The 18,058-nt window shown below is 46.4% G+C and overlaps 1 protein-coding gene across 3 annotated transcripts in view; it reads right to left on the reverse strand.

Annotated features, from left to right (window-relative positions):
- The window catches only part of CGNL1 (cingulin like 1), a 163,012-nt gene that overhangs the window by 71,970 nt on the left and 72,984 nt on the right, over positions 1-18,058 (reverse strand). For all 3 annotated transcript variants that reach the window (XM_070421972.1, XM_070421953.1, XM_070421962.1), the window contains exon 8: positions 17,501-17,713. In XM_070421972.1, coding sequence (XP_070278073.1) covers positions 17,501-17,713 — 213 coding nt within the window. The remainder of the gene's footprint in view (positions 1-17,500; positions 17,714-18,058) is intronic.

Below are 18,058 nucleotides of genomic sequence, written 5' to 3' on the forward strand. Positions count from 1 at the left end.
CCTTGGCAGGCTCTTTCCTTCTCTAGAAGGAAATGCCAAACTATTAGGAGAGCTCAGCAAGGCTGAGGCACCAGAAGAGATAGCAGGGAGCTAAACACTATTAAATCATTGTCCCGTGGGCTGTGCTCCTGCCATTAAAGAATATGGGGACGTTCTATACTCTACACACGTAAATCTGACAACTAAGATGGCACGAACCAATTCTTCAAAAAGCACAATCCTCCACAACTTACCAACATGAAACAAATAATTTAAATAGTCCCATAACAATGAAGGAGATTGAATTCCTATTTTTAAATTTTGTAAATGAAATCTCCAGGCTTAGATGGTTTCACCGGAGAGTTCTACCAAGCATTTAAAGAATAAACATCAATCGTACACAATCTCTCCCAGAAAACAGAAGAGGAAGATATGTTTCTCAATTCGTTTAATGAGGTCAATATTACCCTGATACCAAAACCAGACAAACATGCCGGAAGCCGGTCCATCCTTGCTGCTTGACACAGTTGCTGCAGGAAAGAAACATCTGCACAGCATATGTTTCAATGGACCTGGCGTATATAGCATACTGTTCTTAATATGTTTGCTCCCTTTAGCGCCATGTGTTTTAACCAAGGTCACCTCTCCGAGAAAGGTTGTTTCCCCAGGTGGGGATCTTTCCCTGAGGTTAGGGAGGGGATACAACCCCTTAATTAAGTGCCAGGCGGGTAGTTAAGCTACATAATCTTTACTCCCTGGAATGGAGATAAGAAACGCCCTAACCTTTGTAATAGAAATTGACAGGATTAAAATCGGCTGGTATAAATACGGATGTAACAAGACAATAAACATCAGATCCACATCAGATCCTCATCAGCTCCTCATCAGCTCCTCATCAGATCCTAACCAGAACCTAGTCAGAGAACATGGCAAAAGATCCTGGACAGAACCTGGCTACAGAACTTCACTGGAGAACCTAGACAGAACATGGCAAAAGAACCTGGATAGAACCTTGCTAAAGAACCTGGTGACTGAACCTGGCTGGAGAACCTAGCTGGAGAACCTAGCGAGAGAACATGGCAACAGAACTTGGTTGGAGATCCTGACCAGAACTTCGCTGGAGATCCTAGCCAGAACTTCGCTGGAGATCCTGGAGGGAGAACCTCGCTGTGCTGATGAACTGAAACCAATTTCCATGTCATTCATTCTTCGCCGACTCTGTCCACACCTTTGGGGACCCCTGGACCCGCTGGGGCTGGACCCCAGCACAAACACAATACCAAAAAAAGACCAATATCTCTCATAAATATAGGCATGAACATTCTTAACAAAATATTAGTAAGTAAAATTCAGCAATATATAAAAATAATTATACACTATGAGCAAGAAGAGTTTATTTTATGGATGCAAGAGTCTGGTTCAATATTTGAAAATTAGAAGAAAAATCACATGATCATATCAATAGATACAGAAAAAGCATTTGACAAAAGTCAACACTTGTTCATGATTTTTAAAAAAACAAAATACCAAAAAAGAGACCCTCCCAGTAAACCATAATTAGAGGAAAACATCTTCAATTGAATAAAGAGCACCAACAAAAGATCTACAACTAACAGTATATTTAATGATAAAAGATTGAATGCTTTCCCCCAAAGATCAGGAATAAGGCAAAGATGTCCATTCTCACCACTCTTAGTCAACAAAGTACTGGGAGTTCTAGCCAGCAAAAGGTAGGAAAAAGAGTCAAAGACATACAGATCAAAAAGGGGAAAAATAATACTATCCCAAATTGCAGATGACATGGTTGACTATGAAGAAAATTCCAAGAAATAAAAAAAAAAAAATGAGAACTAATAACATATTATATTGGCTTATCTGGTATCTAGATACTGTTTATCAAGGAATGATTTGGAGGGAGTAATAGAAAAACTCCAAAGACATATCAAAGAAAGTTGGTTTCAAGAGGAAGGGAGATGGCGCCAAGCCAGTGGGTAGGAGACCCCAGGTCCTGTACCCACAGAGTCCATAGCTCACAGATGGATCACTGGGAACCAAGAGTGTGTCCATCTCCTCTCAGAAGGTTATACAAATTCTCGGCTAGAGTATACATTTTTTAAATGAATATTAGTTTCATTCTCAAGATGGTCCCTGAGTTATTTAAATCAGCGGTCACCAATCTGTGGTCCACAGACCACTGGTGGCCCGTGAGGTCCAAAAGGTTGGCGACCGCTGGTTTAAATCATTCTTTTGATGTTATTTCCAATGGTGTCTCTTCCAACTCCTACCCGAAGACCAGAAGAGTCTTATTGAACTATGGTCCTATTTCCCACAGACAAATAAGTGGCACTTGTAACAGTTTTAACACTTGGGTTGCGGGAAACGAGTTAAGTCGGCTTGCGTGAATTGCGCGTACTCCGCGGGAGCCGTCTTAAACTCGGTTCATATAGATTTGCGGTGGAGTGCGGGAAACGTGTAAACTCGGGCCGATTGTAACTGCGTATTACCAAATATTTCATTTCAATCGAACCCATACTTCAAAAGATATAGGCATTTTAACGCGCCATCTTATATTTTGGCGGGAAATTCACCTGCAACCCAAGTGTTAAGCATTGAATTCAATGCCTATTTTCATACCGATGCTGAAAGCTACTGACAGAGAATCCCTAGGAATAGGAGGCATAAAGAATACCCCGCTCAGGTGATAAAAGGTGCATTTATGCTCTTTTCTTTTAGTTTCTCACACTTCACATTTTATTTTAAAAGTCATTTATTTAGTAACCATGTATTTCTAATGTTGCAATAAAACCAACACTGGCTGCTCTTTATCTGGGATAAGTGTGGGCCAATATGCCAGGAGCAGATCTCACACCTGGCATTACTTCTAGCCCATGGCTTTACCCGCCCTCCCGCCCCCCGTCCCCCCATCTCTGCTGCCCCTCCTGTGCTTCTCAGGGCCATCTTTTCTTCCTCTACCTTCTAGATCAGTGGTTTTCAACCTTCTGGCCCTTTAAATATAGTTCCTCATGTTGTGACCCAACCATAAAATAATTTTTGTTGCTATTTCATAACTGTAATGTTGTTACTGTTATGAATCATAATATAAATATCTGATATGCAGGATGGTCTTAGGCGACCCCTGTGAAAGGGTCATTCGACCACCAAAGGGGTCGCCACCCAGCAGTTGAGAACCGCTGCTCTAGATCTTTGGCTCAAATTCCTGACTCCTCTGTACTTTATGTGATGCTTCCAGCTTCACCACTTCCTATCCACACCACCTTCCACCCGCCCTTCCTGCCTCCAGTGTACCTCACCATCCACCACACTTCCAACTGCTCCTGTCCCTCTTGCCTGTTTTGGATGCTGCTGTTTTTCTATGTCGGAGCACTGGTTCCAGTCCCCAGCCCTCTCTTCCCCAAGTCCTGTCCTTCCTCTCTGCCTCTCTTTTTTTCTGGCTCGCTCTGTGTGATGGTCCCATCCTCTACCCCCTCCCAACTTGAGCCAGCGGCCTTTCCCAAAAGCACACCTGTATTTACAGAGCATGTATTTGTTGGCTGGATTACAGTGATAGTGATGGCCAGTGTACTGGCAAAGGCACTAACCAGGAACCCAAAATTCTGTGTGTGTGAACCATCTCTGGCCAAGTCACTGCACCTGGGCTGGGGGAGGGAGGAGCTGCTAGGCTGCACAGCTCCTGACAGGGACGTGACTGCATTCAGACTTCAGAGAGCACTGGTTCCTAACACTAGAGCAGTGATGGCGAACCTTTTGAGCTCGGCATGTCAGCATTTTGAAAAGCCCTAACTTAACTCTGGTGCCGTGTCACATATAGAAATTTTTTGATATCTGCAACCATAGTAAAACAAGGACTTAGATTTTTTATATTTATTTTATATATTTAAATGCCATTTAACAAAGAAAAATCAACCAAAAAAATGAGTGTCATAGGTTCACCATCACTGCACTAGATCCTCCCTAATAAGTAAGCATCTACCTTTGGCTCACCCTGTGGGCAGGCTAGGCTCATCCAACAGTTAACGAGAACTCCAATCTGGATTTCTTCATTGCCCTGGGGCTGGTTTCATTTCAGGGAAAAGAGAAAGCAAATTCTGTCCTGAGTGAGCCCCTCCGATGAAAGGGCCTTCTAAAGCAGCAGTGCTGTTGACTTTACTGGGAAGTTTAAGCAGTTTAGCCTTCTCTTAGCACCAGGGGTAAAAGATTCAGAACTGCTCAAGAAAAAGAGCTATGAATTTCAAATTAAAGAGCCCGGGGGAGGCCTCTGCACCTGCCACACTCACAAACCCAAAGGCTGTTCTCCTGCCTCCCCTACAGGGCTTCTCCCTCAATGTGGCTTTTGTTCTCAGACCCCTGACCTTGTGTGACATTGCAGTCTCAGGAGCACTGTGAATACGATAAGCTAACAGGTCCCCACTGCTGGATGCGAATAGCACCAAATGTATCCAAACGTCAACTGTAAACTCGGAGTGGAGATTAACCTCTCAACAAGAAGTTATTTTTGCGCCGTATTATCCTGTTAGCTAAATGCCAGGCCAGGCTTGACTAATTTCTACCAGGGTTTTGTCAAGGTCAGCACCGGTGAGTGCCCAGAGGTACAGTAAATGATTAACCCTGGTTCTCAGCTGGGCCCAAATCAGCCACAGGGTCCGCCGCCTGCCAGCCGCGTTTGTTCCCAGCTCGGCAGTGGGAAGTTCATGGTACACAGCACAAGCGTCTGCTTCTGCCTGGAAGGGCCACTAAGACAGGCATTGAGACGGCAGAGAGTTGTGGCTGCACAGACCCTATTCACAGCAGGATGGGTAGGAGGAAGCCCAAAAGGCAGGGTAGGTGCCTGGCGTCCTGAGGTCTCAGAAACCAAGAACCGAAGCACCAGTGGAGTCTTCTCACACAAGGTCACAGGCTTAGAGACTGAGCAGACAAATGCCTGACCAGGCAGGGAGAACCCTGTGGGCTTGACCTTGAACTCAAGTGCAGGGTCATATTTACACACCCAACTGGCTCAAAAGACCTCTCCATATGGACTCGACAGGACAGCCCCACGGCCCATTTTCCAGGGCTTCTTAATGCCTTGGCTCTCGCTCCAAAGCCACGAAGAACTCCGTGTTTTCCAACTAAATTGGCACCTAAGTCTTCCCTGTGCTGTCATGGAGCCAACACGTCCCCTGGTGCAGAGCAGACGTCTCTGGGCTCCCGGACAATTCGGGGATGGAAAAGACAGAGTGTTCACAGCCTCCTGTGCCACATCTGCTCAGACGTTCGACCATCGCTGATGCCACCTCCCAGTCTTGTTCCAAAAAGGCTTTGAAGCCCATCCAGACCTTTTTTCTAAAGTGGACTCAGAGTTTCCTAAATCCAGACTCAGCCAGTATTTCTTCTCTCTGGACCACACACTTGAGAAACATGTGCAGAAATTTAACAAATAAAACAAAGGAAGAACAAAAAGGGAAGTGTTAAAAGGAGAAATATGTGCACTTGGCCGTAGTCTCCTCTTCGTCTGGAAGTCCCCAAGGATAAGGTCGATCCACGACTCTGGAATTTCCTAGAAAAGGAACAAACCTCTCCCACCCAACTCCTATCCACCATTGTATTCATTACTGTGAGCACTGCTGTAACCGGCCTGCAGAGCAAATCCCTTGCCCTTTATTTTATCTTTCTAGAAACCAACCTAATAATGTCGGCTCAAACGAGTTCCGTTCCCTAGTGGTCACTGGGGCAGGAAGAGTTTCTGACTTATTCTTACACACATTTCCAGAATCCTTCCATGTGCACAAAACTCACAAGACTTAATCTGTAGCTCAAACCTCACTAAACCACACCTGTTCACTGCAGAAGCCACCTACTATTCTAATGGAGGTTGTTTTTTTTAATGCCTTTTGAATTGATTTTTTCTTTTTTAGAGAGAGGAAGGGAGAGAGAGAGAATCAAGCCTCTTGGTGTACAGGACGACGCTCCAAACAACTGAGCTGCACCAGCCAGGGCAACTCTCGTGGTTTCTGTTACAATCCATCTGCCACCACCAATGTGCCTAAATCCACTTATATCATCACTTCGGTACCACAAATACAAAAGCACTCAAAAATACTTGTAGAATGAATGAGGACATGAACATGCAAACCTATTCACTGCCTAGAGTGAAACTACGAAGGATACAAAATGAATAAGGAAAATGGCCACCCTAAAGTCTCCGAAGAGAACAATCCAAAAGGTCCCACGCTCCGACTTCTGAAGTTCTTCATCTAAAGTGTCCTTTCCCATCCCTAGTCACCTCACTAACTCTCACTGCTCCCAAGACTCAATCCAAGCCTCCTCCCCTCTCAGGCACTTTTCCTGGCCCGCCTACATGGAACAAAGGCATCCCACGCCATAGAAAAGCCTCTCCAAGCCTAGATGCCATCACTCAGCGTGCCTACCAGCAGCATCAACTGTCCTGCCTGACTCGGGACGAGGCAGTGGGAGAGCACAGGCCAGCTTGTCCGTCTCTGCATCCCAGGCTCACACAGTGTCTCATAAGCTGCGTAAACAACTCCTATGGGCAAAGCAAAACACAACCAATGCTATGGGAGGGGCAAAAGGCTCTGAGGATCTTGAGGAGAAAGTACAGCAACTGCTGGACCACACGAAGAGAGAAGTTCAGGAGGAGGACACAGAAGAGCAAATCAGAAAAGACAGATGAGGCTAGAGCCGTGGTCGGCAAACTGCGGCTCGAGAGCCTCATGCGGCTCTTTGGCCCCTTGAGTGTGGCTCTTCCTAAGCCTTAGGAGTACCCTAATTAAGTTAATAACAATGTACCTACCTATATAGTTTAAGTTTAAAAAATTTGGCTCTCAAAAGAAATTTCAATCGTTGTACTGTTGGTATTTGGCTCTGCTAACTAATGAGTTTGCCGACCACTGGGCTAGAGCATGTACAACCCTGGGAGACAGGTACTATGGGTGTCATTTTCCCAACTGAGAAAAGAGGATTCTGGAATCACAGGTGTGGTTTGCCAAAATTATTCAGTCATTCTATCTATTGCTCACCAACTATGTTTAAAGTCAGATAGCAGCCATTTGTGTAAAAAGGAAGGAATACACACACACACACACACACACACACACACACACACACTTGTATACATAAATCCCAGTTTTGCAACATTGGGGGAGTACGGGGGAAGGGGGGTGTCCTGCTCATTGTGAGATGTTTAGCAGCATCCTTGGCTTCCACCCACAAGATGCCAGCCCTCTCCTCCAGGTGTGGCAATGTAACATGTCTCCACACAAGGCCAAATATCTCCCAGTATGAGTGGGCAGAATCACACCCAGCTGAGAATCACCGACAGAGAGCATCTGCCAAAAAACACACAAGGGAGCTGCTGGGATTGAAAGGAGGCGAGAGAATTGGGGGTATTTTGGCAACTGGCACACAGAATTAAATTTTTTAAAAATTATGTACAGCCCTGACCGGTTTGGCTTAGTGGATAGAGCGTCGGCCTGCGGACTGAAGGGTCCCAGGTTCGATTCCGGTCGAGGGCATGTACCTTGGTTGCGGGCACATCCCAAGTGGGGGGTGTGTAGGAGGCAGCTGAATCGATGTCTCTCTCTCGTCAATGTTTCTAACTCTCTATCCCTCTCCTTCTCCCTTCCTCTCTGTAAAAAATCAATAAAATATATATTTTTTAAAATTATGTATATTATTACTCCACAAAATAAAATAAAATACAGTTCCAGCCCTGGTCAATGTGGGTCAGTGGTTAGAGAGTCGGCCCACAGACCAAAGGGTCTCAGGTTCAATTCCTGGTCAAGGGTGTATACCTGGGTTGCAGGTTCAATCTTGCATGCAGAGGCAAACAATCGATTGTTGCCTCTTTTACATCGATGTTTCTCTCCCCCGCCCCTTCGCCTCCCTCCCTTTGACTCTCTAAAAATCAATGGATGGATGGATGGATGGATGGATACACACATATGTAAATAAATAAAAATAAAATACAGTTCTCCCCCAAAAGGTCCTCCCTGCTAGCAAGCAATGGAAACAGGCCCCTATCTTCTGAGGGCAAGCCTCTATTTGTAGCACAACACCAGATTCCAGATTGGAGGGGACTACACGGCAAAGGCCCAGAGGTGGCAAGCACGGGGGACAGGGAACACATTTCTGTGCAGGGAAACAAGGAGGAAGCCACATGTCTTTTATGACCTAGTCACACTCCAGTTCCTGTTGGTCACACAGATCAACCCTATTCAACGTGGGAAGGAACTACAAGGAGCAAGAACACCAGGAAGTGGGTCGCAGGGGCCATCTCAGAGGCTGGCTCCCGTAAATGCCTATATATCGATCTTGATTTTGCTTTGACATTGTAGATACTTCTGTTTCCACACTGCTTCTTATCTAATGGATTTAGAGCTTATGACATGTTCCGTTTTCTGCTTAAAGTGATCACATAATAGTGCCAGATTTTTCCACCAAGTAGAAATCTACTTAACGACCTTGGCAAGTCTTTAGAAAAATAGTCACCAGGCAGAGTTTAGAGGGCAGAGAGAGTACAGAGGGTCAGAGAAAATGTAACACAGATTGAACAGGATGTCTGATAATACAATTAAAGCGGTTTTCCTTCCATATGTTAAGGTTTCAACTATTTGCAATGTTATAGGGACCACGACTGACCTCAGCTATTTCAAATAGCCCCTCTCATTCTCATTCCACTGCCCAGTTCTGTGGGTTGACCATATCCACACCTGAAAATGCATCAGGTTACTGGCCTTCAGTTCGTGGCCATCGCTCCTGCCTTGCTCGCACTCTTGGACTCTGGGTGGTATCCATGGATCTCAGAACGTTTATTCCTTTTGGGGAGATAGGCAAGCACCCCACAAGTTTATTCTCTCAACTTCTACAAAATTTGTTAAAGGTATTTCTAGCACTCAGCAAAGAGCAAAACCTCACAAACAAAATGGGACCTCCCATGACCCTCTCTTCCCTCTCTGCCCTTCCGCAGAGGGGCAGGTAACAACCCCTTTAAAAAGGGGACTGGATTGCTGAAAAGACCTCAGAGAACTCGTGCCTCCATCCTAACTGGCAGCACGAACAAACCATCCCAGGGCGTTCCATCCTACTTGTGAGCAGATTACTTTCCACAGAAGAAATCTGCTCGTGTCACACACACACACACACACCGTTTAAAAGTCTTTTATGACTTCCATTGCTCTTAGAAAAAAGAACAAAATCCCTAAGATGTACAAACAGGCCTGCATGAGCTGGTCCCTACTTTCCTCTCTACTTCATCTCACACCATTGCCTTTCACAGACCAGCCTTACTGACCTCCATGCAACATCTTGAAGAGACCACAATCCTTCCTGCCGCAAGCCCTTTGCACATGCTGTTTCTTCTGCATGGAACATTCCGTGAGGTTTCATTTAAATCTAGTCATTTCCTATTCATCCTTCAAATTCCCATCATCATTTTCCTCAAGGAAGCTTCCCTCCCTCCTATCACAACTGACACAGTTATACATGTGATTAACTAAACGACGACTGTCTTACCCCATTGATCCATTTATTCCAACAACCCAGCACAGTGCCTGGCATAAATTAAATGCTCAGTGGATATTTGCTTAGTTAATGAATGACTATAAATGACCTAGTCAAGGATGGAGATTCCAAAAACTGCCTCAAGAATCCATTCCTAACAACTAAGACTTGATGCCGACTAGTGAACGTCAGATCCCCTGAGTTATTTAAGCCTGGCCCCCTGGCCATTCCTCATTCCAGGGGAAACGGGCAAGCACTGTCCCCCCTCCTCCCAGCAGGCGTAGAGCCTGTGTCAGGGGAGGCGCAGAAAACATGACTTTTAGACCAGGCTGTTCTGTTGCTCTTCCTGGCACTAAGACAAGGATTTTTATTTCCTTCTCCACTCAGTGAACTTTCACCATTTCCTCTTCAGACTGCTTGTGCACTGGCGCTGACCTTCTGCATCCTCTGAGCCCCCTGGGTGTCCTGAAAGCCCTCTCTCCACCACCCCTCCCGTCGAGCCTGCAGGGAAATGCCCTCCTGCTTAACCATGCTCATGTGGCTTGAAGGTACTGTCACTCAAAACCGTCAGATGTGCCTGGTGTGGCTCAGTGGTTGAGCATGATCCCATGAACCAGGAGGTCATGGTCCGATTCCCGGACAGGGCACATGCCCGGGTTGTGGGTTCAATCCCCAGTAGGGGGTGTGCAGGAGGCAGCTGATCCATGTCTCTCTCCCACTGATGTTTCTATCTCTCCATCTCCCTTCCTCTCTCTCTAAATTCAATCAAAAACATTTTTAAAAAAACCAAACTGTCCAATGTCCCACCTGCCTATCCCTGCGTGAGGACTCTTCCTAAAGCTATTTGTCACCAGCGCTTCCTCCTGCCCTGTGATACTCTCCGTAGAACAGCAGCAGCTAAATCTATGCACCTGAAGTCACAAGAGCAGGGCCAGGGAGAGCTCTTTCAAAGTCGTAATCGGGAAAGGAGAGTCCCTCCTCGTAAATATTGCATTTTACGAGGCCCTACCCTCCGGACACCCTGGCTGTACCTGGAATCCAATAGGTTTTCTGAATAAATGAAATCTATTTTACCTCGTCCCTCTTTCTTTGTCTCGCCTCTAGACTATTTAAACTTTCTAGCAATTCTAATTAACTCTGAATTTACTAAAAGGAGTTGAGTACAAAGACAGCAAGTTCAAGGTTTGCTAACCCAGAAACTCTCAAGCAGTTCTGGGAAAAGTAAGTATCTTCCACATTTCTAATTCTTCAGTATTTTGGCAAGTCGGGTGTCGTTACAGAGCTGATGCACTTTCTCTCCTGAATGCTGTCTTCTGAAGCAGCCAGCCTTTCCCGGTCTCCTACCCTGCACGTGCCTCAACCACAGCGCCTTCAACTTTATCGTCGTGATATCTGCATGTCTTCTCCCCACAAGATCGTAAAAGAGCCTCAAAGCTAGAGACCGAACTCAAACACCTGAGGAGAAGTGAATGGGACTCTCCTACAACCCACAGCAAGTGGCTTGGGCAGCTCAGGTAAAAGCCCAGGAGAGGGGTGGAAGGATGTGCTGTTTAGTGTTCACCCGGCCCCTGAAGAGGCTGATGAGGGCACATCTAGGGCTTAGGTCCGGGGTGGGTCCGACCCAAGGGCCATATAAGGCCCAGGAAGTCATTTAGCCTGGCCCTGCCAAGGCATGAGGGGTGAATTAAATAAATGTGCGGCCAAACAAAGCAGGCTAATTTTTAAGTTGATAACTGTGTATGGCCTGCGAATTATGTTATAAATATCCATACAGCCCTGGGCAGAAAAGGGTTCCCCTGCCCTGGCTTAGATGGCGGGCTCCAAAGGAACATCATGGGCCATCGCACCACACCTCTCATTTTGCTACTTGAAATCAATACAGCATGCTGAAGAGTGATACAATCACTAAAAGATACATGAAAAGCTGCAATTATTAAGACAGTCGTTGGGAGGGAGTGAGAGAGAGAAAAATAAAAGGAAAGGGACCTTTTTAAAGTGGAATCTTTCCCATTTTACTTTTGCCAACAGCAAGCGCGGTGCCCCTCCGGGCACACCTGAGTCTGCGGAGAAGGGGGTTTTCCTTTCCTGGGCCCTGCTCTGCAAACCCGGCTGCTCCGCCCTCTCGCAACAGTTGTCATTCACAGTAAATCGATTAAATGAAGCTAAAAAGCTGAGGAAATTAGGATTTTTTTTAAAAAAACAGTTTCCCTCGCTAACCTGGCTCCCTCGGAGAAGACAGAAATGAGATTTTACACTGAATTAGCCTTGTAGTTAGGGAGTCCGTTCCGGTGATCCTGAGATTAGCGCTGGTTTCACTCGACCCTCGGCTGACCTTACGCTTTGGAAGAAGCCATTCACAGGTTGGCAGGAAAGAGGGAAGGAAAAACCTAAAAGCCATGTGGGAAAGGAACACCCAAGCACCTATCCATGTTTATAAGATTGAGTGACATTTCCAAATTGCTGGGTGAAACACAAACAGACAGCCATAATTTGAATAGTTCTAGAGGGGAAAAAAGTTTCAATGTTACTGAATTTGAATAAAATTCCTACAAAGGTTATAGCACATAAAACATGGGTGTAATGCTAGAAAGAATGTGCACTAGGAAAAGCAAAACAAGATAAAAGTACAGAGACTCAGTATGTAAACACATCATGTAAACACAGGCTGCTATTAGATGCTTCTCAAATATATCATTAATGCAGGCAAGCACAGTGCTCTTCCCTAGCCAGTTTGGCTCAGCGGATAGAGCGTTGTCCTATGGACTGAAGGGTCCCAGGTTCGATTCCAGCCAAGGGCACATGCCTGGGTTGCGGGCTCGATCCAGTAGGGGACGTGCATTCTCTCTCATCATTGATACTTCTCTCTCTCTCTCCCCCTCTTCCTTCCTCTCTGAAACCAATAAAAATAAAAATATTTAAATGACCTCAATGATTTCAAGTATGTCTTGTTTTTTACAGTTGGTTTGTGTAATTGAGATCCAAACATGGGCCATGCCTTGGATCTGGGTCCCTGCCTCTGACTCTGGAACCACTTTAACTGCTGTTGCTTCACAAGGCTCCAGCCCAGACACACACCTCCCTTTCCCAACTACAGGGCGCTGCTCACACCCAAAATGTCCTCAGTGTCCACGCTCACAGGTCCAAATACCACTCACCTTTCTCAGCCCAACCAAGCCCTGCCCCTCCATGAAACCTTCTTGCCTGCCACCACCTCCTTCCTGCGCACAGCACCCCTTCCGCACTCCCCTCCACTGCACTCGGGGCAGCTGCTCCTTCCTCCTCTGTAACAGCTCCAGTGTTGCCCATCTCCCCTTGTCTCCTGGGAGGCGGATACTCTGATTTATGTTTCTAACCCTCACATGACTTAGCACAATAGTATGCACTTGGCAACTGTTCAGCAAGTAAATTGGTAAATGCTGTCTCTCTCATCTTACCTCCTCTTCCCCTTCATCCATTCACTGAAGAGATATTTGCTGCTTAACTGCTATATGGCGGGCACTGTGAAAGAGCCTCATGGCCCAGAAGTCCTATTACCCAACACAGAAATACAGTGGCTCTTTTATTTACCATCCTCAAAATGCCTGCTTCTTTTAGACACAAAAGTAGTCCTTCCAAGATCAACATTAACATTATGACCCCAATAGACAAGATTTGTTCATTTTCATGAGAAACCATTTTAACTCATAAATGAGACCCCAAAACAGTCTAATGCCTGGCCTTGGGATGGTGGGGACTCAAAGGCGTCTGCCTCCCCTTTGGTCTATTCATGCCTCTAACCCACAAACACTTTCTGAGCACCTGTGATGTGTCAAGCACATTGGGGATGCCAAGTGGAAAAAATGATGACAGTCCTTAATATGACAGGGAAGAGAAAACCAAGAACAAAATTCCCAGCAAGTCCAGGTCCAGCAATTATACGGCCCAAGAAGGAACCAGGGGAGTTTCTGGAGGAGCCGGAATTTGAACTTATTCTACTCAGAGGAACCTGAAGACACTAAACAGTATGTGCTTCTCTTTTGTACAGGAGCTTGAGACCGATGGGCTGGGGATGAAAAAGGGAAGCCCACAGCTATGGACAGTCTTCATTGTACTCACAGACAGCAGTCACTCACATCCCCACTGACTGTCCATTTCTGCACATGGGCTCCAGCCGCTGCCGTATCTCCTTGGGAAGGGATGGAAGTAGCCACCTGATGGGCACCTCACCAGCCTGTGGGGGTTCCACTCATTCTGCTACACCAGGAAGCCCACAGCCCAGGCACTCAGGGCTTCTCTGGTGAGCAATCAGTCTGTTCTTAAAAAGGTGAGGCCATTTGGGTTTACAAGAACCACTTTCACAGAGGACCTGCTTGGAATCCCTGTAAAATGTTCTTAATAGACTTTGACAGTCTTCACCAACTGTTCTAGTAATTTAAAACTTTTAGTGCTCAAGCTCAGGCCAGGATGAAATGTTTGTCATCTGATGATAATAAAATAGCACTTTAGGGTTTTTAGGCCCTGGAGCAGCGGCAGAATTAGAAAAATGGATGACCAAGGAAATAAACTTTAGTCAGTGGTGAGGGGGCGAGTACTTCCCCAGGGATGGAAAAAGGTAAAGCCAGTACAGATTTAAGAAATAACTCTACTAACTTAAAAAAGTAAATTCAATTCACTCTCCTCCAAGAAGTTAATAGAATCATCTTAAAATTCTATTAGAGAATACTCGCATGTCAAATGTAACAAAAAGGCAGCATCTGTCCACTAAATTAATTAACTTTCTCCATTAAATATGCGTCGGGCACAGTTGTTCAGCAACCACCTTCAGAAGCAAAAACTAAAGTATAAAAACATCATCACAGTCCTCTTTAAGGAAAACTACAGGGAAACTCAAAAGCAAGGCTCAGAAATTCACAGAGCAAGAGCAGATTTCCTACAAGACCTCCCACATCATCGGAGAGAATTCAGCGGGAACCACAGCCAGGCCCGACACCGGTTACAGGGGAGTCTGTCCTCCACTTACTTTCACTCGTCAGACATTGCACAGATGTGACCATAGGCCGGGCACTGGGCTAAGCTCCAGAGACAAAGAGCACATGCTGTCGACCTGCCAGATGGGTTGTGTTTTTGTGTGTGTTTTTATGTGACTTTTTTCTTTCTTTTTTAATTTGAAGCCCTGCTAAAAATGTCAGGAGATCTCACATCAACATCCAGCTATCCAGCTTCTCTTTAAACATTGTAAGATCTAGCAACATGGGCCCCACATTCCTCCACTGGCAATCTGAGCTGTAGGAGAGAAGCAACTGACCCTCCAGCAAAGGACGCACTTGCCAGCCTGCCACAGTCCCCACGGCGCCCTACTGCCACCCCAACAACAATCCCGGAGCTTCACTCATTTATGTCCCTGCCTGGATCCCAAGGTACTTGAGTTTGCCACTTCTAGTCTAAGAAAAAAAAAAGTGGATAAAATATGGCCCCTGTGCCCTGGCTGGTGTTCTCAGTGGCTAGAGTGTTGGCCCTTGCACTGCAGGGTCACAGGTTCGATGCCCAGTCAAGGGCATGAACCTGGGTTGTTGGGGTAAGTGTGGGAGGCAATCAATTAATGTGTCTCTCTCACATCGATGTTTCACTTTCTCTCTCTTTCTCTCTCCCTCCTCCTCCCTCCCTTCTACTCTCTGTGAAAAACAATGGGAAAAATATACTCAAGTGAGGATTTAAAAAATAAACTTAAAAAGGGCCCTGTGCTTAAGAAACTAAGAGTCTCAGAGAGGCAGCAGACAAGATGATAAATTACAACCTGGTGTGATGCAAACTAATAGTTCGTGGTAGAGGAATAGCCAGGGTGCAACAGGAACCCTGAGGAAGGTGTACCTGACTCCACCAAGGGGAGTGGAGGTATCTGGGGCACCTTCAGAGAAGAGAGGACATTTGGGGAGGGTCTTGAAGGATGAGTAGAGGTTGCTCAAGTTGAAAAGGGGAAGGTGAGCCGAAACCGGTTTGGCTCAGTGGATAGAGCGTCGGCCTGCAGACTGAAAGGTCCCAGGTTCGATTCCGGTCAAGGGCATGTACCTGGGTTGCGGGCACATCCCCGGTAGGAGATGTGCAGGAGGCAGCTGATCGATGTTTCTCTCTCATCGATGTTTCTAACTCTCTATCTCTCTCCCTTCCTCTCTGTAAAAAATCAACAAAATATATTAAAAAAAAAAAAAAAAGAAAAGGGGAAGGTGAGAGGACTAAAAGAATATGGAACTTTCTGGAGACAGGGTTAAGAAGAAGGGACTTCTATTGCCTACCATGCCCACAATTTTGAACTTAAGTCTGGGCAATGGGAGCCAAGGCAGTTTAAAGCAGAGGCTGACATGACCGGATTTGTTCTTTCAGGGAAGGATGCTGCCAGCAGTGCAGAATATGACCTGGGGCAAAGAGCCTTGCTGGCACGCACCCCACTGGATGCTAAGGGGAACCCCTTCGCGGCCGCTTCCTGCTGCTCTGAAACCCTGCATTCTCTGCCAATGGCACACACCTTGGCTAACTCGCCTGTTGTTTCTTTCACAGACTGATGTGGGTCAGTGCAGTTACCCCTCTTAAACTGGCATAATGCAAGTGCCATGAACAACGTTGACCTTCAAAAAGGTCAAAATGCAAAAGCCTACGTCTCTACAGAGTATCTCAACTTCATACAAAAGAGACATCCTCTTTCACCTGCCATGTTTCCGTCCCTGTTTATGTCTGGGAGAGACCCATGTGTGGTACCAGTTTAATTTTCCTCATAGTGAAACCACTACAAGCATGCCTAACGCCATCCCCAGCTCCCTGCCCTGTGAAGAATACACCTTGATAACTCAAGCTTTGATGCAATGTCTGAAGATAAGACAGACAAGACGGGCTCAAAGGGGAGTCATTTTACTCAGTAGCCTCTGGGCGTGTCCCCCATGAAGCAGCACATGAAGCAAAATGAGGTGGAAAAAAATAAACACCACCTCAAAGCAATGAAAATCCAATCAGTTTCGCTTTTCTCCCTCAAACTAAACCGTATCTCCAAAGAATCTAAGATAGGCAAATCAACAAGAGGCTTTTTTTGGTAACTGCCTCAGTTATAATAACCCCAAACAGACTTGGGGTGAGTGTGGGAGGCAATCAGTCCCAGACTTTTGTTATAACAAACAAACCCATCTTTCACTTCTTGTCATTAGCGATTACCGTGCCATAACTGAAAATCAGTGAATCACTATGGAGCTTAGTGAGGGAGGGCCTACCAGCTCTGAGCTGTCACTGTAATCATCACACAATGAACAAACCGTATGGGGAGTTCTTTCTTCATCATCTCTGACCTATACATTGCAGAGACTCTAGAAGAAATGATACTCTGTAATCCCCCTCTTTCCCTAAAGATGGCATATTATTTCAGAGCATTTTCCCCTTCAAAGCTTTGCTTTTTCTCTTCTTCAACAGCCCACATGAGGCCCGCACCAGAAGACTTCAACATAATTTAGGAGAATCTATTTGTAGGAGCCAAGAATTCAATTAGGAGAAAAATTATCTCGCCAGGGTCTGGGCCATTCAGTCAATTAACCCTCTCACAACTGTGCTGAGAAAAGAACTGAAATGTCTAACAGAAGGCTTCCCCGTCACAAGGCACAGGCGAGGGCGGGGGGAGGGGGAGGGATGCCAGAAACCTGGATGCTTCCTGCCCTTAGCAAAACCACCCTCTCGCTGTGACCTCCCCGCACAGCGAGAGGGTGCACATCTCTGCTCTGCAAGGGGCTCCAGAACTGGACCACGCAAGTCTCACGCTGAAACAATGACCTTAACAACGTCTAAGTTTATAGACTCAAAGTCGTCAACAGCAGCACTGTTGGACTTTCTGTGCGTAAGCTCTATTTCCATGATGAAAGTTTCACTCTGTAACGAATAGGAAGCAAGACCACTGGTGCTGGCGTGGGAGACCTTGTGCCCTGCTATCTGTTCCCAAGCCACATTTTCTTGCCCATCCGACACCCGTTACTGACCTGCCAGTGGGGGGACTCACCTGGGTGGCTTCCTCCACGCTCTCCCTCAGGGCCTGCAGCTCGGCATCGTACTGCTCCTTCAGCTTCTCCATCTCCTGGTCGTGACTGGAAACCTCTTCTTTCAGGGCTCCCTTCAGGGCGGTGAGTTCCCGCTCCCGCTTCCTCAGGAGGTCTTCCTGCTCCTCTTTGGCGATAAGCAGATCCTGAAGGTCCTGTTTGGCCTGTAAGAGTTCCTAAAGGGAGGAAGCGTGAACAGGAGGTGAAGATGAGCCACTATGTCCAGCGGCCCCGCTTCTCTCCTCCAGTTCGGCCACTCAGAAGAGTGGCCATCACCCCACTGTCCCTCCCCACTCCCCTTCCTCGCACTGCGCACCGACTGGACCACCTCTCCCCTCCCTTCCACTCCTCAGAGGCCATCATTCCCCTTGATTTGACGAAAGCTCAGCCTTCTTGAGATTTGAGGGAGAAAGGGCAACTGGCTTAATTTTCATTGCTTTGAGGGGACATGTCTGACTTTTCCATCTCACTTCATGTCTGGGCCATGGTCTGTGGCCCTTGCTGATGGCTTGCTGCCCTCG

This window comes from Myotis yumanensis, unplaced genomic scaffold (assembly GCF_028538775.1).
Source record: "Myotis yumanensis isolate MYYU_CA2020_CCGP unplaced genomic scaffold, mMyoYum1.0.hap1 SCAF_1, whole genome shotgun sequence".
NCBI lineage: Eukaryota > Metazoa > Chordata > Mammalia > Chiroptera > Vespertilionidae > Myotis > Myotis yumanensis.